A 24,086-nucleotide genomic window follows, 5' to 3' on the forward strand; every position below is an offset into this window, starting at 1 on the left:
TTACTGAATTGAGATTCAAGGACAGAGTTTTGGATAAAGCAGGAAAGGCAGCTTTATTTCTTTGCCAGGCAAAGGTGGTCACAGTGGGCAAATATCTCTAAGACTGTGAGCCTGCTGGGGAGAGAAAGCAAGGGGTTTTATAGTAAAATTCAAGAGTTCAAGGGGCAGAGCTAGTTTCCATAGAGATTGGATACAGGGTAACAAGTTGTTACAAAGTTTTTCATTTTTGCAGATGCAGTGGTCTCCTTCCCTCTGCTGTGGTACGAAGTTCACCTCTGGCTTTGGGAATCTCTCAGTACTCTTATACCTAGAACAAAGGAGGCATAGGAAGGGGCTCCACGGAAAAGAGCTGTAGAAACTTGTGCAGCCTAAATTCAGGCTGATAAATGCTTTTAGCCTTTCAAGCAGGCTGGGGCCTGAGACCTCCTGCTGTGGGCTGAGGCCCACAGCTCGAACAACAGGAAACAAGGAAACTACGAGGGGTCAAGAGGAGGGTGCTGGGGGCAAAAGCTAATCTACCTGCACTGAGCATGATCCCTGCACACAGCACCAGCACCACAAGGGAGTTGGGTGGATCACCCAAGCCTCCCTTCTTTCCAGCCCAAATCTGGTCAGCAAGAGCATGAGAAAAACCCTTTAAACCATTATACAGTTAAGCAGTTGCAAACACCATTACAGATATCAGATGGTCACCAACGATGACAATAGGGTCCTGCTTGGTTACAGAGGCACAGTTCTTATTCCTTCCATGTACCTGGCTCTAATGCTGGTTACATTTATTTGTAACTTGCTGTAGTGAAATTCCCACAGTGGAAGATTCCTCAGCAGCCTAGTGAAGTGACTGTCACCCATTTTAAAGGTCTTCAGGCACCAAAGATGCAAAAACTTCGCCAGAGTCAAAGTATCTAAACATCTTCATTGCCTCTCCATGCTCTTTCCCCAAGTCAGCAAAATAGGAATCTGAAGGAGGACATGAATTCATAAAATAATTCATCTTTATTATTTCACTGCACTGAAAATATTTACACACACTTTCCAGAATTTATCATATTAAGGGTTATGTGGAGTACAAAAGTAATAGCAGTGACAGTCCATGCTCTTACAAATGATTAATCTTGCAGTAACCAGATACTTTGAAATTTTAAAAAAGCAGATAACATAGATCCTGTCCTAAAAGCAGTTAATATTGAACACATCTGACCCTACGTGGGAGAAGATTCCACGGTTCTCATCTCAGGTATCACCTTCATCATGCAGCTCTCAATATAACCAGCTCAGCCTTGAGTAGGACACCACCATCTTGGAACCAAGAGGCACCCTTAAGTATGGATGGAGGCTGCATCAGATGAGCAGGGGAAGAAAGAAGCTGGACCATTGATGTGACACTGGTCCAGACTGCCTACTCCTAGGACTTTTTGACATGAGACACAATAAACCCTTAATGTGTTTAAGCCATTATTATTTGAGTTCTTTGAGCTTTAACATAATTCCTAAGCCTCAGGGATGAGAGAGAGAAAGAGAGGGAGAGAGAAATGTAAAGGGGTTTTAAATAACCTTTCCTAGAGGAAATCTAGAATTTTAAACTTTGCAAGATTCTCTAATCTTGGCAATTTTACCATGCTTCTAATTTTTGTTTTAGTCTATTTCACTGTGATGATTAGCAATAAAATCTTTTGAAACCTCACAGATTCATGTTCATTTCCTCAGGGACAGCAAAGGAGGGTAGACTGGGTTCACTTTCCATTCAACCTTAGAACAAGGAAAGAAGTAAGGATTAGCCACCATATGAGGAAAGGAAGGCCCTGAGTGCTGCTGCAGGGAATACAGGGAGCTCAGGACGTCTGTAAAGCAGTGCTGGGCAACAGAGCCCCACAGGAATCCCGCTTCTCTGTCCTGCCATGCCCAGGAGTTGGCTGGACATGGTCTTCCACTCGTATCTGGACCCTGTGGTTCTTAGATGACTATCTGTGTTCTAACCCCAGGCTGGTCCTGGCCTTAGTCCCAGTGTCTGTCCTGATGCCAATCTACCTACACAGGTGCAGTGATCCTCGTGACTTGATTCTGACCCTTAATATCAGCCTCAGCTCTGAAAGCATTTTTCCAGATTTCTCCACCCTATTTCTTCTTTCTCCTTTATTAATTATCCCCTGCTACTTGCCCTAGCCTGAAAATTTATTTACCCACAAAGAGCTGAAGCATCACAAGGTGAGATGCATTTACCTCCCAAGCCTTCAGAGTCATGAGCCACCCTCCCATCCCGCCAGTCCTTCCATGCCCCCATGCTGCCGCCTGAGGGTATCGCTAACTTAAAAAGACCCCAGGCATTTCAGCTTCCTACTGAAACTTATCTTTTAAACTATTTAGTAACTTGGGGAGTGGGGTATTCCTGAATGTTTTCATTATTTTTTGTGTACTCCACGAGGCATAGGTGTCCACATCTTCTCCACAGCACCTTATCAGGTCCCTGGCCTTTAACAAAAGATGTCTTGCCTGGTCTTCCCTGGCTTGGCCAGTTTCTTTATTATTAAAAGCACAATATACCTTGTTACATTTTTTAATTAAGCTCCTAAGATATTTGTTATCTGTGTTATTGACATAATCTTCAAGCTTCTCAGCTCCTAGGTCTTCCTTCCGTGTGAACAGCACAATTGTGTATTTCATAACTTCTGCTCCAAAGATGGCCTGCAGATCCACCAATGCCTTTTTGTCCTCTTGAGTGATGCGTCCCAGCTGTACTACCAGGACCAGGACCGTACTGCCTTCTTCATAGTAGGACAAACAGTGTTTGGTCTCCTCCTCTAGCTCGGGTGGATCCCCTTCAGCTCCAGACATCAGGCAGAGTGAGGGAGTGTCCACAACCACAACATCCTGCCCGTCCCATGTCATACTGACACCCTGGCACTTCCTGGTGACTGGCTGTGCTTTCAGCTGAGAGAGGAACACAGGCCTCCCGAGGATGGTATTTCCACTCGCACTCTTCCCAGTCCCGCTCTTCCCCACGAGGATAATCTTCAGTTGCTCTGTTGAAAGGAAAGCAGGAAAGATTCATGACCATGGGCTGATCTGGGTACAACTTTCATCTCAAGACTACTGCCATTTATTACACAGAGGACACTCAGAGAGCATCAAGTCCCCAGTGGCCCCCTCTCCGCACCGCCCCCCTCACCTGGCAGCTCCATCCCCAAGCACTTGAACAGTTTGTCGAAACCACACAGTCTGTGAACTCAGAAGCATGGTGCAGACCACAGTCTCTGCTCAGCGCTCACCCACCAACACAGCACTGCTCCTCTCTCTGAGTTTGCTCTGCTCTCTTTTCCTGGTACCTTCTCTGGATCCCTGACACCCCAAGAGTGCCAGGGGCTTTGTTACTCTTCACCTGCTTAGTCCACACACCTCATCTCTGTCTTCTGTTCCTGCTATATTTTCCTGTTGCCAACTAATGCTCACTGTAGCAAAATCTCCTTGATGTATTTGAAAAATTATTCCATAGAATTGACTTTTCATGAAAAAGCAACTACATATATCATTAATGGGTTACCAGTGCCTTCGATTGGACCATGCTAAAATTCATTTCTCATTAAAACCACTTTAATCTTTTTTATTGAAGTATGGTTGATTTACAGTGTTTCGGGTGTAGAGCAAAGTGATTCAGATATAGACAGACATGCCACATTAATCTTAATTGTTTTTTTCATCAATGAGTCAAAAGGCACTCCTTGGTTATAATAATGAACATCCACTAACACTGTGCTGTGTGGGGTCAATAATGGATAATAAAAGTCCCTTTAAATGAAATGACAGATGCCCAGGCTCTTACAATCTGTATTACTGGGGGTTTTCTTCTGACTTTGCACTTGTGCTGTGAGCTCACTCTTCCATTCAGGTCTCAGAGTTCTCGATTGTGAATTCTTTACCAAGTTACAATACCCACCTCAAAAAGAGAGGCAAGCCCATCCCACCCCATGCTCTTCCTTCCAGGAGAAATTGTTGAATTGCTTATCCTGAACCCACAATTTCATAGTTGTACGTATAGGATAAAAAATAGATTAATCTTATGACACCTTCATCTTTGTCATGTACTTCAGTCCCTGCTTCCATGCCCTCAGAGGGTGTGGTTCTCAGGTACCTCTATAATCTGGTCTAACCTCCCTATCCCACATCTCAGGGTGTGAACCCTTCACCTCCATCAAGACCATGCACCTCTGTCCCTTAACAAGTGGCATCCTCCGTTCTGCCTCCTTGCTTCCAGTTGCTAGTGTACCCCCTGGAGATTTCTGCTCAGTCACCCAAACTCCACCCATTCTCCAAAGCCTATTTCAATTTGGGCTTCCTCCACACAGCCCCTCCTGACATCTCCACATGTCCATGCTTCTTTAAGAGGCTCCCCAGTACCTGGCACCCCTCTTAAGAATGTGAAAGGGTGCAACAAGCAGATATGCTACTTTTGGTCTGATGTTATTTCCGGGTGAAGGTGTTTGAAGGAGAAGAGAACTGGGTTAGTGCTGGGCTGGAAGAATTTCAGCTCAGGTCAATAGAACATGTAGCACTGAGTGGATAGGGACTCAGGCTTATGCAGTAGACAGGGTAATGTGGCTGATCTAATAACTGCCATGCGAGGCATGACCATCATGAGCATTCAGGCTCCCTGTCCTTGTCCAGTCAAAATGGTGCCCTGCTCTCCAACAGAGACAAGAGTGAAGAACCAAGAGAGTGAACAAAGAGGTCAAGAAAGGGCGAGAGGGGAAGGAAGAAGCACAGGGAGTGGAAGGAGAGGAGAGGGAAGGAGGGAGAGAAGAGAAAACCAATGATCCAGGACTATCTCATCAACAACACTGAGTGCTGAGCCCTGGGCAACGGATACACTGCAGGGAAGACAAGAGGCTGGAAAAGGCCAACTCCTTCCCTCAAGATGCTCAGCATTCAGTTGAAGAGATGGGAGAAGAGTCATGAGATAATTAATGACAGTGCATGAAAAGGCATATAAATTTAGTAAAATTTGAGAAAGAAGGGAGAAAGAGAAAAGAGTTGGTCAATAGAAGGGACCCATCATTTTGATCTTGGTGCCCTTCAGAAAATAAAGTTCTTGTATACTTATATTTATTTTAAGTATGCATAAAAGGTTTTCTCTACATTGTTTACCTCTCCCTCTGAAGGTGCAAAACATGCCTCTGTTCTGCTGCACCATGTTCACAATTCCTTGCAGGAGCTCATCCACCTCTTCTCCGGTTGCTCTGTAGCTGAAGATGTGGTATCGGTTTTCACATTTCTGGATGAGATCCCAGAGGGTTTTACTTTGGGTTTTTAAGAATGTTTCTACATCCTGACTATCTAGATCTTCTTTCCTGGTGAGGAGAATGGTCATGTATGCAGGAAATTTTTCTCCAAAAACTCTTTCGATGGTGTTCAGCACCTCGTGATCTTTCTCAGTGAAAGAGCCCAGTGGGGTCACCAGGAGGAAGGCATGGGGACCTGGAAAGATGTTTCTCAAAAGCACTAAGTCAACATTCTTTGTAGATGAGAAGTCTGGAGTATCAATGATCAAAACTTTCCTCCCTCTCCAGTCTCTGTTCTTAGTCTCAAATGTCTGGGTTACTGGCTGTTCACTGTATTTGGTCTTAAAGGACCTGCTCCCCGAGAAGGCTGTTTCCGGCTGTACTTTTTCCCACACCGTGCTTCCCCACCAGCAGGACCTTCAGGGCTGAAGGCTCAGGGTTTGGATCACATCCTGTGGTCCCCTGCTGCTCTCCCTTTGACCCTGGAACAAAAGGATAGATTCAGTTTCTTCTTGTAGTTCCATACAGAGATGGGGACATGTTTAAAGCAGACAGGTGTTATGATTTCTCATAATCTCTTTTGAGATTTAAAAAATCTCTTGTCAGTTTTTACAGAGATGGGCAGCAGAACTCTAATCCTATTCAGAAGTTACCCATCAAAGTGAAAGCCATGAAAAGTGCCATGAACAACCTAAGAGATATGTAAAGGGCTTGAGATTTTCCAGGAACATGAAAATGTTAAACTGAGCCTTCACTGGGCTTAAGCCTCAGGATTCCTCTCATTTTCTCCCAAAGGTAACTACTGGGGCATGAAGTCTATGGGCTAAGGCACAACTGGGGAGAATGAGTTTAAGATGCATCTTAGTGGTATATTCATAAAGTAGAATACAACTCAGCAAATTAAGAAAAAGTGAAGTGCTGATGTGTAGCCTGGATGGTTCTCCAAAACCTGCAAAGTGAAAGAAGCCAGACACAAAACCACATGCTGCATAATGTCATCATCTAAAGTTCAAGAACATGCAGAATTAATCCATGTTGATAGAAGTCTGGAGAGTGGTTCCCTTTGGGGAGGGACAGTAAACATCTAAGGTGATGGAAATGTTTCACATCTCTATCAGATGATGGTCACATATGTGTAGTTATGTGAAAAGCCACCGAGCTGCATACTTCAGATATGTGCATTTCACTCCATGTAAATTATACCGCAGTAAATTACTGTAAAAACCTGCACCACAAAACTGTCTCTCCACATATACCCTGTCCCCACCACTTCTCCCATGATCCCAGGTCAATACCAGACCCACATGCTGAGCAAATGACAGAGTCAGCGACTACAGGGATAGCCACTGAGCCTGATTCATCCAGGGTGCTCCCGGGGTGGGCGACATTTAGTGTCCAAGCTGCAAGTCTGGGAGGAGGAACCAACACAGCATTTAAAGAAAGAAGCTGAAATGCTAGTGGCGCAGCGGCCTTGTTATACTGCCATTGCAAAATTACTACTTTCCCCCAAATCACCCCACACAGACCCACATCCTACAAAAGTCCTTTCCAACACCCTCATTCTGAGGCACTCCCTGGCCCCCACGATGCACTATATTCCCTCACTGCCACCAGTCAGTGAACCCAATTTTGCTCAGTAACAGGCATGTTCCTTGGGGTCTTGGCTGAAGGGCATGGACAGAATTTTAACTCCCTGCTGCTGTCTGAATTCACCTATTTCTGGTTAAGTTTACTCATCTGCAAAATGAGAATAATGAAAATAACACCTCCTTTACAAGGTTGTTACAAGGAATATATTGTGGGGTTGTTTTGATTACGTATTATATCCTATGAGGATTGAATACTTTATATTATATTATATACAATATACATTTTATAGCATATAATGTCAGGTGAAGTTATTCTCATTATTTAAATTATAATTATAAATTTAGTTATTATTTTGGGAAGTTCCACAAGGACAGAGATCTCATCTATCTTATTCACTGCTAAAATTCAGTTCTTGCACAGAACTGGTCCAGAAATCACCTGAAAGTCCATCAACAAAGTGATGGTTGACTTAGTCATGTATGTCCAAACCTGGGACCAAATTATGCCTACTGAGCAGAATGCGGTAGATCTGTTCATATTGAGTTGTGCAGGATGCATCACTAATGGCAATCAGCATGTGGATACTGAGCTCCAGCACTGAACTCTGCAAGTGTTATTCTGTTTAGTCTTATCCATGAAGGGGATGATTTCTGCTTTCCCAGTAGGAGTCCAAAATTGGGTAGTGCTGGATCCAAGGCTGGGAAGAAGAGGCTGAATCAAGAAAGAAGCCAAGAGAAATTGACACAACATTGTAAATTGACTATACCTTAATAGGAAAGAAAGAAAGAAAGAAAGAAAGAGAGAAAGAGAGAAAGAGGAAGAGAGGAAGGAAGGAAGGAAGGAAGGAAAGAAGGAAGAAGGAAGGAAGCCCTGAGAGGCAAGCCCAGATCCGTAACATTTCAAAGAAGACCAGAGACACCCGCATCATGTCCAGAATCACTGCTGGTGCTGCACCTACTCACAAGTGTTAGGAGTTCCCCAGGGGACAGACTGTGGGTACCAACCTGACTCCAGGATGCATTATCTAGATCACTTTTCCACTTCATTTTGATGCACAATGCATTAAAAAATTATACAGATACGAGTGTAACATTTTTAAGGATCATCCTACCGTGTGGACTGCCCTCCCTCTGAGATGAGGCTTCATTCACACAATCCTAAAAAATAAAGGGGGAAAGTGATGCACAAAGATCTCAAATCTCATCTTTTCACAAAGTAAAGGAGACACGAGTATATGATTCAGAGTAATTTGATGATTAGGATGTGGTCAGATCAGGGTCAGGGTCATGGTCCCTGCTGTCCTGTGCAGGCCTGTCCATCATGAAGCTGATCTTGAGACCCCACTGCTGCTACAACAGAAGTGAGAAGATGGGTTTTGTTCTCTCAGAGGAGCCCCACAAATGCTGTCTAACCAAGGCATCATTCCTGAAGCTCTTTCTAACTTTACTTGCTCATATATATAATCATAGTAATTCTTTCCAAAGTCTCCCAGAGTTTCTGCTATTCCTGGAGAAAAATCTAGAGGCTTAAGAAGAGTTTCTGGACTCCCTGGAAGAAGAAACTGGTCAAGTGATGACTGTGCTGTGCATTTCAGGGACAGGGGAAGGGAGAAGATTGGAAATCAAGTTCCCCATGCATCTCCAATGTCTTCTTCCCTAATTACATCCCCTGTATAGAAATGAAGCTTCTTCTCATGTGAGATCCAGTAAAATCTGGAACCTTCCCCAGGCAGGTGGGCAAATGAAAACAATGAAGGATGGAGAGTCAAGCACATAATTAACGTCCTTTTCACCCACTGTAGTGAAGCCTTGCACTCACTCCCACAACTGGCATGAAATCCATAGAGAAGGTGAAAGCAGTAATATGCAATCTTAAAGAACCTGCTTTTCTTCGAAGCTTCCTACACTTTAACTTTATCTTTGTTACATCTGCATCTAGCCAAGGAGCTTCTTCTTACCTGGCCTTACCCAAAACACCTGATATCTTCGGTCATCTCTCTCCCTGGCTCCTCTCCATTCAGGTTTAATTATTAGACTTCTTTCACCTTATATAGCCCAGATCAAATTCTTTTGTGTTTTTAAAACGCAAAATTGTTGCATTGCAAATCTATATGAACTAAAAATTAGTCATTTTGCCATCTCTCCAATCCACCAGAGAAGTAATGGTTGTCAACTGATACACATCCTTCTGTGTTTTTCTATGTTTATACAAATACATACAAGTGTATATGAACATATAGAGAGATTTACTAAGTTTTTTGTTCTGCAATCTGCTTAATAATATGTCCTGTACATCTGTGCATGTGAATATACATAGATCTACTTTCTTTGTTTTAGTAAATAGTTAGTTCCACGGTATGGACATAAACAACTAATGCAACCACTCCTGTATTGATAGACCTTTAGATTATTTCTGGTTTTACTATTTCAAAATATGCAGAGATAAAGGTTCTCATCCATATATCTTTATATATATAAATACTTTTATTTCTTAGTGATAGAATCCCCAAAAGTGGGAATCTTGCTCAGTCCCTGGATTGTTAAAGTCCTTAATGTCCCTACAATTTATTTGAACCTCAGACACTTCAATAATCATGATAACAATAGCTAATAATTATTAAACATTTACCAAGTTTCAAGGATTTGCAAACAACTTTGTAAGCATTTCATTAATTGTCACAACAATCGCTGAAATACGTGTTATTATCTCTGTTTTACAGAAGAGGTAACTAAGATACAGTGGTCAACCAAACAGATATGAGTTCTGTCCCTGGGGCATTTTGGGAAGGAGAGCACTGCAAATATATGCACAAGAATCCCTTGCTAGAATGATGACCATGTGAGGAGCACCATGAGAAAGGGGGACGTCTCATTCCAGGGGACGATCAGGAGGACTCTCTAAGGATGTGCACTTAAGCTGAGGCAGATGGACAACTAAAGCAGACCTGGTGTGAGGTGGGTCGGAAGAGGGGAAGTGTCAAGGCAGAGAAAGTCGCTGGTTTGAAGCTCTAGTGTGGAAATGAGCCAAAGGGAAAGCTGGTGAGACCAGCACCTAGAGAGTCAGGCAGAGGGTGAGGGACCAGGTCAGGTCAAGGAGTGTGAACCTGACTTTTAGATCAGTGGGAAATCACGGAAGCATTTTCAGTGAAAGGGTGTGGTGTTCAGGTTACACTGTAGAAAACTCATCCTGTCCCCTTCTCTCTGCTGATATCTTTGTTCCATGCAGCAGCCTCCAAGGGAGGGGGAGATGGTCATAGAGGAGATAGAGAGTTCAGGCCAGAAGATAACAGAGAAAGTGACTCAGGTTCTCCTGAACATCAGTGTCCTCATCTTGCAGAACATCTGTCTGGAGAGTGCTGTGAAGTCAATCAGATCACATACACATCTGGAATCAATAAATACTGATTTACCTCTTACTTCCATCCTGTTTGGGCTTAATATTCATCAGCTCTAAGAAGGATCACTCTGACCAAAACTGCCCCCACGCTGGCTTTTTCCTTGCTTTACATTCTCCGCCGCTTACCTTTACAGAATTCTCTATACCAGCATTCGCTTACCTACACTGAATCAGTAAGCGCTGTAACTCGTGCACAAGTGACTCCAATTGAAGTGTCAGCTCCTCGGAAGCAAAGCTTGCATTTTTGTATCTTCCTTAGTTACAAATATATTTTCCATTCATGTTTTTAAATTAACTAAATTGTCGCTTGGGCTACGTGTGTGAAATGGATGGTTGGGGGTGGGGGAAGGCATAAGAATGAGTGAGGGGAAAGTTGTTAGCAGATTATTTGTAAAAGAGTGCAGGCAAGAAAAGAGGCTGACCTGGACCCAGTGGTGGTGGTGGACACTGAGAGAAGCAAGTGGATTCCAGGTGCCTTGATCACACAAGACGATGATTTCCTGGAAATCAGATGCAAGCTGGCAGTGGTATCAAAGCTGACTCTGGGCTTCAGTTAGAAGAGCGTGGTGAGCAGGACAGGCATGGCAGAGTTGAGAGGAAAAGGGAAGTCTTTCAGATTTAAGAGGGTAAATCAAAAGTCTGGCCATGTTCATTTTGAGATCCTTTAAGAGAACGATGTCAAGGGGCAATTGGATGGATAAAGGAGTCAGAGCTCAGACAAGAGACCCAGAGTTACTCATTTGGAAACTGTTAGCAATAGATGGAGCTCAAAGCCATAAAACTGTAGAGGAGAGTATGGAGAATGGAGCAAGGGCTAGAACCAAGCCCTGAAGATACCAGTGTTTAGAGGTCACTAGAGGAGGAATCAGCAATCGGAGTAGCCAGGAGAGGAGGAAACCACAAGAAGAGGGTAGTTTTACTGAAGCCAAGGGAAGAGAGTCATTTGTGTATCCAACACGATGAGGAGTAAACTTAAAGAAGGACTTAAATGTATCCATTAATTTGCCAGTAAAGGCCAAAATCCAAAGGATAACACTCAAAGTAGCCTCATCCTTCCACCTTATGGATAAATCTCTTTAAACAAAGTCTTCGCAACATTTCACTTATTTGTGCCTTCATTCTACTCACTCTAACACAGAGATCCTTAGAGACCTTAACAAGAATTCTCACCTGGAATCCAATGTCTTCACTTCTGAAGTTCACCCGGTATGGTCCTTGGTTCTTAGACACCAAACTCTTGACCATGAAGAGGAGCTTCCCCACCTGGCCCTCCTGTTTGTCCTCACTCGCCTTGTTGTTGAAAGCGCAGTATCCACCACCACAGTTTTGAACCAGCTGTCTAAGACACTCATCACTTTCAATGAAATCTTCCAGCAAGTCATCCCCTAAGTCATCCTCACGAGTGAAGACGATAATGCTGTGCTTGCTGGCTTCAGCTCCGAACACCTCCTGGATGCCCCTGGCTGTTTCTTCGTCCTCAATCTTGTAATGGCCGATGGGAATTACCAGAAGCAGGGCGTGGAGGCTGGGAGCGGAGAGCTCCAAGCAGTGCTCAATGTTGTATTCCTTATCTTTGGCACAAACTGTTGGGGAGAAAAAGTCAGGGGTGTCGATGACCACTACCTCACACCCCCTTACGGCCCCACGCTCTCTCTGGCAGCTCTGAGTCACCATCTGCTCACTGAACTTGGAGATGAACACGGCTCTGCCCAGAATAGTGTTTCCCGTGGCACTTTTGCCTGCGCCATGCTTCCCTAAGAGAAGAAGCCTCATTTCCAACCTGGAGCAGCCCTGCTCTGCCTCGTTCTCCTGACACAGGCTTCCGCTGGTTCTGCTGGGACAGAAAGCAACATGTCAATGTTCAACTCACAAGCAGAATGGATAGAAGAATAGCAAGAAAGTACCTTCTCTTTCTGACTTAAGTTTTTCCCCGGGGATTTGGGCTCCTGAAATCCTAGACTCACACTAGACTAGAAAAAGGAATTCTGTTTCCCAGATTCTTCTCTGGGCTCTTGCCTCTGAAATAAACCTATGTTGGTAAAATGTCAAATGCTGTTACCTAAACAAACACCTCCCCCTTCTCTATACACATCATTCACTCTACATGCTGGAGGAAATCTGGACACTCTCGGCGATGGACAGAATAATGCTCCCCCTACCCAAGATGTCCACGTGCCAATCCTCGTAATCTGTGACTACGTTACCTGACATGGTAAAAGGGCTTTGCCAATGTAACTAAGGATCTTAAGATAGAGAATCTTGGATCATTCAGGTGAGCCCAAGATAATCACATTATAAGAGGGTCTTATGAGGGGGAGGTAAGAAAGTCAGAGTGAGAAAAAGGAGATGTGAGGACAGAATCAGAGGTCAGAGACTGAGAGAAGCTTGAAGATGTTACACTGCTGGCCTTGAAGGTGGAGGAAAGGGCCACAAGCCAAGGAGAAAGTAGGCGTCTCTAGAAGCTGGAAAAGGCAAGGAAGTGGATTCTCCATGGAGCCCCAGAGGGATCACAGCCCTGCCCAACACCTTGATTTGAGGACTTCTGGCCTCCAGCACTGTAGAAGAATAAATCTGTGGGGTTTTAGCTACTAAGTTTGTGGCAATTTATAACAGCAACAATAGGAAACTAATACACTCTCTCTCCCAGCTTCCCTTCCAATGAAGAGTGTCCGTGTGACCCACTTCTCCCTGATGACAATCGAGGCAATGCTTGCTGGGGCCTCCTGGGAAGGCTATCCATTTCTTGATGGTGGAGGCAGACTCAAGTCAAGAGCTCCTGTTCTCACTCCTTCCCTCTTCTTCTTGCATGAAATTTAAATGTGATAGCTGGAGTTGCAGCAAATATCAAGGGGCAACGAGGCCACAGGAGCAGAGACCATGCCCGTCTTGTCTGGTGTCCCTCAGCCCTAATATTATGTCTGGCATATAGTATATGCTCAATAAATGAATGGTGGTAAGAGTGGTGGATGTGAGGAAAGGAAGAAAAAATGTTTTTAAAAGTGGAGAGGGAGACTGAAGTGATGTCATTTTGAATGATAAAAGAGAAGCAACTTTACATTGCTTCCCAAGCCAGTGAAATGGTTTATTTTTATACATTATTTTTTTTTAAAGACACCAGTGGGTAAACAAGCTAAAGGAAACAGAGACCTCCAGCAGCTCGAAGGAAAAAGGAATTTATTTCCAAGTAAACATTGTTTTGTAAGGTTTCCCATCAGAGTATGATGATGTGGGTAAGTCTCTTAGTCCTTCCAGCCAACGACGCCATATTGAACCAGGAATAACTCTCTCTCTGTCTCTCCATACATGCACACAGTTGCCCAGCCTGTACCATTTTTTATCAAGGGTTCAGAAAATACTTTTAAGGACAAAAGGGAACCAAAACTACCCCCTCCCTCCCTCTCACCTCGATGACCCACATTTCCCTCATCGTTTCCCAGACTGCTCTGGAGACCCCAGAAGAGCAATAGAGAGAAAAAGAAAGAAAAAAGCTTTCTCCAAAACTCCAGTTGAAACCTTACAGCAGCCTCCATCTCAGGAGGTAACTGAAGGGGGATGTGGCTTCAGGCATCCACGCAAAGCTTCTAGTGAGGTAGAGGTTTGTCCCACATCGGGGGCAGTTCATGTGCACAGAAAAAGGGGGTCAGAGAAGCTTCCAGAGCCCAGCCTGGAGACAACTCAGTCCAGCAGGAGGAAGGAAAGGAGTTCATGCGTGAGAGTCCAGGCAGCTTAAATGTAGGTAAAAATCAGAAAGAGGGATTTGGGCAAACACTGACCACTTTCAATGCTCAGTTAACGGAATCCTAACTGTGCAAGGGTTGAATGATGAGGGAAGTGACTGTGAAAGATCGGTGTCCAGACTGCCAGCTTCCCCATCGCCTGCTTCTCAAGGAGGCAGGCAGTCCCTGGGGGCTGCTCTGTGGCAGTCCTGAAGTCAGGGGATTCCTAAGGAGTGGACCACCCCACACTTGTTTCTCTTCCAGGCCTTCATCACAGCCCTAGGCCTGGGAGGCAGCTCCTCCTAGACACACCTCTTCCTAGGAAGGCTGCCTGTAGGGACAACACCCAGGGGCGTGAGCCTCTGTGCTCCCTCCCGGGGAGCACCCCCTCCCAGGCTGGGGGGACCTGTGCTAGATCAGGAGGACTGTGTCGGAGCCCCTGAAATCGAGCCTCCCAGGTGGCTGTCTCCCCACCCTGGGTCGGCCCCCTTTCTCACCCTCATCCCCCTGCCAATGGAGGCACAGAACCCACAACCATGCACACGTACCTTGGGCCTGTCCCCTGGCCTGTCACTGTCCCAGAACCTCCACATTCCTCCTGCCTCCATCCCTCCTCCATTCCTGGCTGGGTGGGAGCAGCTGAGGGAGCCCTCAGAGGGTGGAAGAGCCTCCCAGGGAGAGGAACCCAGGGGCAGGGCCAGCCTCGCAGGGTGGGGATCTTCCTGACAAGCGGGGTTTCTGAGAAGGAAGAGGCTGAGCTTCTGAGCCTGCCGGTGGACGCGGGAGGGACCACAGCTCCTCCACCCTCCCCCGGGCGCCTTGCAAGGCTGGTGGGAAGTGGGGGTAGAGGCGCCGCTGAGGGGCCCCAGGCCGACCTCCAGGAGGATCCCTCCAGAGGATCGCTGTGCCAAGGGCACAGGAGGACGTGCACATTCCTTCCTGCCCCCAGAACAATCTGGCACCTTTCAAGGCTTTGAGCGAGGCTCTGCAGGGAGGGCCTGGAGCAGGTGTTTCGTCTCCCAGCAGCTCTCCGCATCCACTGCTCAGCCCGACCCTTTCCCAAGACTAGGGTTAAAACATGAAGACATTGTCTACCTTCTCCCACTAACTCCCCGAGCTCCATCTGCCCTGAAGCAGCCTTAAACAGTTTCCTGCAACAACTCCTCACGTGCCCTTCCTGAAACCCCGTGGGAGTAACTCAGGGCCCTGGACCAATGCTGCTTCCCAGGCTGAAGAGCTCTTTCCCGGAGCCAGTAAAACATCTGAGATGCTAGGACTCTGTGCTCTCCAAGAGCTCATAAAACCAAACCCTATTTGTGAGGCACAAGCATTAAAAGCTCCCTGTGAGAGAAGGACGTCCATTGCTGAGAAAGACCTTATTTTATTTTGCTGTGGTTAAAAATACACACATAACATTGAATTTACCATCTCAGCCATTTTTAAGTGCACAGTTCAACAGCGTCAAGTCCCGTCACATTGCTGTGCACAGAGTTCCAAAACTTTTCCATCTGGCAGCCTGACGCTCTGTGGCCCATTAGCTCCGAGTCCCCCACCCGCAGCCCCTGGCAACCACCTCTGCCTTCTGTTTCTGTGATTTTGACCATGTTAGACACTTCATACCACTGGGGTCAAACAGTGTTCGTCCTTTCATGACTGGCTTTTTTCTGCTTAGCATAACGTCCTCCATGTAAGGGGACATTTAATCAGGATGCAGAGGCCCTGATTCGATGCCCCTGAGCTCCCACTGTCACATCAGGCTGGGTCTTTGAACTGTCAGAGATGGTGCTGAACCTTCCAGAGACCTTGAGGAAGGAGGATCAGTGGGGACCCTGACTCAGGCTTTGAGGGGTGGCTCTATCCCTCGGGGTCCCCCTCCCCTCTGGGCTGGTCTTCACGTTCAGCCTGTCCGGAAGCTGCTGGCACTGCCACCAAGGGCTGGGGTGACACGGCTACACCTTGGAGGGGAAACTGACAAAGCATCTCCCATCCCCCACACCACTTACCCCTCTTAGTAAGGAGGACCTGGTCCAGGAAGAATCCCGACCTGAGCCCTTGGTCAGTTCACATAAAATCAACTCATTAAATCAGACGAAGCCTACAGCTCGGCCAATCATCCCAGCTGCGTCACTCCGAGAAGCGGAGGTCAGCTCAGGACAGAGTCACAGGCCTGGTGGGATATCATTTCCCCAAAACAGAAAAGACAGTCAGCTGAGTTCAGTAAAAGCTTGCTCCTTCTTAAATGAAATGTGACACTTGGGGGGCACTCTGAGTAAAACCCAAGCTTCGGATGTCCCCTCCATGATTTACCAAGTCAGTTATTCGCTGAGTCAACCATTTTGCAAAATGATTACTGGGCACATTAGCTTTTGGAGAATTGATTTCTGTGGGGAAGGCGGCTGATACTGGTTGGGCCCTGATCTGGGGAAGGATGGGGCTTCTCTGCCCCCTAGTGGCTCTGTGGGTAATAACAAGGGCAACTAAACCACTGGGTTGGGGGTGCCCAGGCGGGGACTCCGCAGGTAGACACCCCTCCCCACCTCCTGCTCCCAGACACTCCCAGGGAGCAGGACTTCTAGAAGTCGAATAAGCCGGGAAGGCACAAGTTACGCGAGCAAAGAGGAAGCTACCAGGCACTACATTAGACACAGAGGCTCAAAGACTCTCCAGACACGTCTCTGACCCAAGTTGGTCAGTCAAATGACAGGAAAAGAGACTAAACCTATGGTTATGGAAAATATACACGCATTGCAAGGGAGACGTGTTCAGGGGGCCATGTGAGCAAAGAGAAAGCCTGTCAACCCTGCAAAATGGAGAAACAACCAAGTGGGAAGCAGTTATAAACAAGCCCATAAACCCAGTGTTTACTGCAGCCGGTTCCGTAACAGAGGAGACGATTATCAGGCACAGTGGAGGCAGAGGTCCCGCAGGGGAGCTCAGACCCACCCACAGTCCTGAAGGGCCTGTTGAAAGTTCCCTGGGAAGGACACTCAGGCAGAGGGACAGTGGCGAATGCCACAAGTGCTCAGGGCGACGAGAGCAGCTTGGGCTCGTGAGGGAAATGGGCTCAGGCTGGAGGACCAGTTAGAAGCAATTGCAGTAGTCCAGGCTGAAATAACGACAGGAACTAAAACAGTGACAGCGAAAATGGACGGTGTAAAAAGGAACAGGTTTATGATAGATTGAGGAGACAGAAATAGCACAGGGGGAAAAAGATGAATTCAGGGCTGCTGGTACCATTGTTCAAGTCACCACATCAAAGGGAGGGCTACTCACAGCACAGACATTTCTTATTTTGAAAAAAAAATTATATGTTGTTTTATTTCAAAGATTGGACATGTGTGTTTACTACAATTTTGGCAGATGGCAGTAAAAATGTCTTGTAACTAAATTTGTCTGTTTTGACAGTTTTCTGATGGAATTAAATGTCATATTCAAACAGAGCCCCTTGCTGGTTACAATATTTATAATTAAGAAATAATATGCCTATTTATAAACACTTAACTCGAAGAAGAGGCACCATCGTCTCATTCACGCAAAGGCTACTGGTCACCCCAGGCTGACCGGCTGTGGGATGTCTGGGATCATAGCACTTCCTAGTGGCCTTTGTGGAGACCGGCCTGTGAGAGGCTGGGGTTTTCGGGGGCAGATGGGCACCTCATCTTGGGGACACTGAGTCTGAGGCACTAAAGGCAGGGCAGGCAGAGAAAGCGACAAAGGTCATAACTGAATTCTGTTTCCTGAGTTTTTTCACGCCAACCCTTCCACTGAAAAGAACTAAAACTAAACAGGATAAAGATGTTTAAGACTTCTCAAAAACATCCAAGAAGCAATAAGGCAGTAAGGAGCTATCAGGCCAAAGCAAAAGCCTGGACCTGTGAGACATGTTTTTCCCAGAGGGCAGGTGGCCACCCTGGAAGATGAGCGCCCACGCCTCCTAGCCTCCCTGGGCGTGCGCACCAGAAGCCCAAGCCTGGGGAGATGTCCAAACTGACTGCACCGGACACAGGCAACCAGGCAGGGACGACTCTGTTCAGGGCTCTGATGACAGCGGAGAGAGGCCAGGACTAAGATTCAGAACCATCAGGAGGGGTGTTAGGGGTCCAGAGTGAGCTGCTGGAAAAGTACTGGAGGACATTAGGGATGGCTGTCAGTGTGATGAGGCCACGTGTATTTGCTCATTGGAGCCCATCAAAGTCAGGCTCTGACCCTCCCGGGAAGAAGGGAGATGGGACGCTGTCTCCCTTGGTAGTTACATTTCAAAGGGACGGCTCCCACGTCCTGGAGACAGACAGTTCTGGGTTGTAAAGCTGGCAGGAGGCGTTTAAAAAGAGTTACGTCTCAAAGGGGCAGAGAAAGAATTTGCAATGACAAGTTTTTGAAAGGAAATGCTCCGAAGGAAGGGAGGTCAAGAGTCAGGAACAGACCAGTCTGAAGTCAGCACGGAGAGGAGAACCCGCAGGGCTCACAGTGGCCCTGTCCCGGGTGGCCCGGGCCGCGTCTTTGTCCATCAGCAGCACGTCTGCGTCTGCGCGGCTGCGCCCCCATCGGAGACGCGCAACCCTGCCGCTGGGGTCACTATACACCGAAGATTCCTGTCCTCTAACGGGCATCGTCCCTCTGCGTCGTAGCTCATTCACGCCCCCACCCCGCCCCCGTCAACTCTCCTACCTTCTCCTCTCTTCTAAGTCCCGCCCCCAAGCCCATTCAGTCCCTTGCTTCCTCTTCCTCTAAAAAACAGAAAAGGTGGGATGAGAACCTCCAAATCCCCACCCGGCCCAGGCGGTGCCCTCAGACCCCGCCCTCCTTCCCGTCCTGATGAATGTCCTGCGAGAACCCCCGCCAAGCCCGGCTCCTCTGACCGCCCACCAAACCCCGTCCTCTCACCGGCTGCTCAAAGACTTCCCTCCAGCAAGGCTTCCCCCTCTCTCCTGGACCACTGCCATCAGCAGGCCACCTTGCTGGCTTTCTCCCATCTTTCAAAAAGAATATCCTCTTACCCCACTGCCCCCTCCAGCGACCATCTACTTTCTCCTGTGGCCCATGTAGGTATCTGAGACAGGAAGGAAGGCAGGCCACAGGGCACAGCCATTAAAGGAAAGACGCAGCAACTGAAGATGGGACAAAAACTTGTTAAAATGGTTAAAACCCAACTAGGCCCAAGATGGTGGAAAATTCAACTTCCGGTAGACCTTGAGCCTCTTTATCTGCTCATCGTAAACATGAGCATGGTAAACGGCACCCCCACAGGCGCTGTGACAGTTCCGAGGCTGACCATGACATGCAGAAAAGCGAGAGGCGGCCCAGTTCCTGGGAATCCCGGCCCCTTCCCCAAAGGAGTCGGAACAATCCTCCCACTTGTTAGTGTATGAATCACCCAGCCCATAAAAACTCACCCCACACCCAGCAGCCTCTCCCTCTCCCTCTCCCTCTCTCTCTCTCTCACCCTCTGAGATGACCCACACTCTGTCTACGGAGCGTGTATCTTCCTGAATAAATCTACCTTCACTCTGCTTCGGCTTGCTCCTGAATTCTTTCCTGGGCGAAGCCAAGGCCCCTCACTTGATGGGGCGCGTCCCAAGCACTTGCCCGAGACCTGGGACATGGCCGTCCTCTCGCGCCCCTTTTCCTGCAAAGTCTAGACTCACAATCACCTTGGGAAGAGGCGTGTCTCCAGGCTGCGATCCCCTGGCCCAGGGGAGTCAGGGAGGGAGGCCAGACTGTGAATACGCAGGACAGCCGCTCCCTCCGCAGGTGTCACCACCGCACCTGCAGGACTTTTCTACCAACCACCTCAATATGATCAGAAGGGCGTCTGGCCCTGCCACCTGGGCCGCTGGCGGCAGGAGGCAAGAGCAGGATTTTTAATAAGCAGAATAAGGCAACATGAGTGTCCCTGGAACAACAGGGGGGCCCCAGCACAAGTGAGAAACCAGGAGCCAGAAGGGACCTCAGAGGCCACTGCTTCTTGGGTTTCAAACCCAGGTGCTTCTGCTTCGTGGGCTGAAGGCCAGTCCCCGGGCTCAGACGGACCACAGCCCAGCCATGGCCCACCTTCCAGAGCATTTTAGATAAGTCCGGATAGATAATGAAGAATACTTCAACATTCAAAAGAACTTTTGAGCTAAACAAAAATGTCCCCAAAAGCCTCGCTTGCAGACAGTGGCCTTGGGATGCCCACAAGCCTCTCTCTTTGGCGCCGGGGACTGAGTCTGCACTTTCTGAGAAGCAGAAAATGAGGTTAACCACATTGTCTACTTGAAGGTCATTGAGAGAGTAGATCATAAATGTTATCTTCACACACTCAGAGAGGTGGGGGATGGGGTGTTAACTAATCTCATTGTGGTCATCATTTTGCAACATATGCAGTTATCAAATCATCTGAGAGGTGGCGGATGGGGGTGTTAACTAACCTCATTGTGGTCATCATTTTGCGAAATATGCAGTTATCAAATCATCTGATCATATACCTTAAACCTACATTTGGTTTCTCTTTAGGTTTTTTTTGGGGGGGTGTAATTTGGTTTATTTACTTAATTTTTTAAATGGAGGTACTAGGGATTGAGCCCAGAACCTCATGCATGCTAAGCACTCGCTCTACCACCTGAGCTATACCCTCCCCTCCAACTTACATTTGTAATATGTCAATAATTTACCAGTAAAGCTAGAAAAAATTAAAAAGTTTCCCTTCTATTTTAAAAAATAAAGTTCACTGCAAAGGTGTGACACTCAGGTCCCCTGACTCCTGGTCACAATGTTTTCTGTATTTGATTACATGCATTCCAGAGACCTAACAAATTGTAACCCAGGCACCCTGACATCCCATGTTCCTGCAGCTTCCCCAGGACCACACGGAGTGCCTGGCGTTAGTTGTTCACCAGAAGGTCTTGGCAACTCTCCTAGAAATCACCATCATGTTATCACAATCTGCATCAGTGAAAACAGGAAGTAGGTTTTATTATCTTGCTTTTAGAAAGAGGGAGCATGCCTGGGGAGGTACAGAGAAACCTGCAGGGTCCCAGCTGGCAACAGTGGAGCAGGTGTCCGGCCTCTTCCTGCAGCTCTGGGCTTTCTCCACAAGTGACCCCTTGGCCTCCAGCAAGGGCATCGCCCTTCCCTCCAGCTGGAGGACCTGTGGATCCAGAGCCCAGCCATACTTCCTCAGCTCCCTGGTTTCTGGACAGCACAGAGCCCACTGCAGCACACAGGCTTCCTCAGGTCTCATCTGGCCCCAGGACAAACCCAGACAGAAGGGAGGATCCGGGTCTCACCAGGTGGGACTGCAGGATCTCGAAGGGAAAGACAAGACAGGGGGCATTTCAGACTCAGCACCCCACCCGATGGGGGAGGGGCCTAACAGCTGGAAGGTGGCACCGGCAGGAGGATTTCATACGTCAAGTCCAATATGAAGAAAACTCGCCTTGGTTCTATTCATTGTGGAAGCAAAGAAATGTCTGGAGTCCTCACGGCAATTTCTAAAACTCCCCAAATTAGAGAAACAGAAACTGCTCACTTTATTCTTCCAGCCCCAAGTGGAAGTTCTGGAGGGTTTACTGGGGCCTTTGAGAAGTCCTGGAAATCTCTACCCACTGCCAATTCCTCTTTCCTACTCCTAACCAGGTTCAGACCCCCAGGCGAGCCATGCTCCTCCCCACTCGAGGGTCCCCCTGACTCCCCCCATCATGCACCTCAGCCACCTGCCAGGTGGGAAGCAGGTAGCAGCGGGGGGATTGTCTGCCAGGCTGGGACAAGGATCGAGGGGTGCAGCCTGGAACGGGGCACTGAAGGAAGAGCTTTGGAAAGAAGGGGACGTTCCCTCAACAAGTAACAGCCAGTAACGGCGCCTTACTTTGGGGAAGCTTCATGGTGCAGACGACCGGACAATTCCTGTAGGAACCGGTTTCCCCAGGATCACAGCTGGAAGCGGCAGAGCTGGGATTCTAACCCAGTTTTAACACCAAGATCCATGCTCTTCCTAATACAGCCATTTCTGAATCATGACGAGCTAGAATGTTAGCAGAAGCCCTAGTGCAATCCAGGTAGCTGCTTCTACCATTCCCATGGCAACCCCCATCCCAACCCTCCCAACCAGAAAGAAGGCTTAGAGCGTGGAGCCCAGAACCTGTCTCTACTGGATGTTGACAGTAGTCTCACTTCTTGATACAATCCCTAGTCATGTCTAGTGTGCCTCAGAATTTGTCTAAATGACAGAATTTGACAGAAATGACTCCCCAGAATTCAAAAGAGCAGAATTTAGCTTAACTTGGAGAATTCTGTTACAGCTGGCATCAATCTCTGAAATACTGGCAGGGGCTCAGCACCCCCACCTGTCCTCTTAGTACCCCGGAGTTACTGCACACCTTCCCAAGAGATCAGAAGAGGATCATAATCACTCTAAAGAGTTGGGATTCTCTCAAAAATTATTTATGCCATTTTTCCTTTTAAAAACATTTAGTTCAAACACAACAACAAAAACCCTCAAAGCATTCCAGTTTAGAATTGCCTTGCTAGAGGTTGAAAGTTGGTTCGTACTCAAATATCCGATGGACAGCAAAGTCTTTGATGCAACCTTATTTACTCAGTAGCATCTGGAAAACGTTTCAAAATTTCCAGTTAATGTATCCTTAAGTCAATCCAACCACAAAGTTATCTAGCTGAATTATCCTCATTAGAACATCTTTCCCCATCTTGAAGGGACGAACATATGGAAATCATCCCATATGTAAATTAAGCAAAGCATCCTTTTGGCCCCTCCCATGTCTCAGCCACCCTGCCCTCTCGGACAAAAGGAAATGGCTCAAAACCAAGACTTTAAATCAGCTTCAAACATTTCCTCTCCCCCCAACACTTTAGCTTTTTCAGGAGTATTAAGAAGGGAACTTTCAAAAGGCTAGAAGGATTAGGTACAAACATACTTCAACTTGTTATTATGGAAGTTTTCCAACACGCAGCAATGGTGGAGAGGAGGGTGTCATTGAGCCCCCAGTTCCCTCTCACCCAGCTTCAAATTATCCACACACAGTCAATATTGTTTTATTTCGATCTGCGCCTTCTCACACCCATCCCCCAGGCAATTTTGAAGCAAATCCCAGAAAGCATTTCATTCCCTACAAATCTCTGAACGTTAAAGATCCTTTAATGAATGGAAACACGATAATCTAATTATAACTAAGAAAAATTAGAATTCTGTATTGCCAAACATGCAATGTGTTCAAATTTCCCCAATAACATCTACGTTGTAAAGAGTTATTTACAGATGAAAACAGCCCATAACTTTTCAGCTGGTTGCTGTTTTTCTCACTCTGATCACGTGCTTCTCTCTCTCATCCTGTGGTCCACTCAGCCAGCCGGCAGAGCTGGTGTTATCTCCTGATTTGGGGCCTCCTCCTTTTTAAAATGTCTTAGACTTTTGTGAGCAAACTTCCATGGCTGGCTTTTGGCTCCTTCTCTTTGGAAAGTCACTCTATTTTCTTCTTATCCCCTCTTGAAACCCAGAAAAGAAACATATGTTGAATTTCATTACCTCCAATTTTTCTCTTCTCCCCTTCACTTTATCTCTAAGGGGACAATTTACTTTACAACTCTGCTTTTTTTTTTTTTTTTTTTTTTTTTTTTGACTCACTTCCATGGGCACTCTGGAAAGCCTCATGGTTCTATTTATTCGTTCAGCAGATACTTATCGACCAACTACATGGTCTCTGGCTTGTGCATTCTAACAAAAAAGTGGCCTTAGAGAACTGTTACAAAGTCCGATTCACTCAATATCATTTCTCCAAATGTACACTAGAGGGCGCCACATTTCCATTAGAAAAGTGGAGTAACGAAATACTGGTGCAGCCTTTATAGACTGTCTATTTCGTGCCACATAGTCAACCAAAGAAAGAACCTCACACAACTTGCACCTTAAAATGAAACAAATTCTATTGATTGGATGCATAGATGAAAAGGGAAACAAACTACATAATCCCCCCCGAACAGGCCCGTTTTCCATTCGACATCACAGGCAGGACTCCTAGGGCTTACAGGGTTTGTAGGATTATGAAAATGCTGAAGACTATTTTCATTCCGAAATACCAAAAGAAAACTGAAATACTGAACTCAGCAAATCTTCAGT

General features: G+C 46.8%; 1 protein-coding gene across 1 annotated transcript; it reads right to left on the reverse strand.

The window, feature by feature from the left end:
- Nucleotides 1-977: 977 nt before the first annotated feature.
- On the reverse strand, nucleotides 978-14,796 carry GIMAP8 (GTPase, IMAP family member 8). Its single transcript, XM_014564642.2, is given in 6 exon segments — nucleotides 978-3,020; nucleotides 5,140-5,623; nucleotides 5,625-5,755; nucleotides 7,975-8,020; nucleotides 11,430-12,090; nucleotides 14,524-14,796. Coding segments are annotated over 6 exon segments (2,079 nt in total). The 5' UTR covers nucleotides 14,595-14,796; the 3' UTR covers nucleotides 978-2,334.
- Between the last annotated feature and the right edge of the window lie 9,290 nt (nucleotides 14,797-24,086).

The sequence above is a fragment of the Camelus ferus genome, chromosome 7, assembly GCF_009834535.1.
Source record: "Camelus ferus isolate YT-003-E chromosome 7, BCGSAC_Cfer_1.0, whole genome shotgun sequence".
Classification (NCBI taxonomy): domain Eukaryota; kingdom Metazoa; phylum Chordata; class Mammalia; order Artiodactyla; family Camelidae; genus Camelus; species Camelus ferus.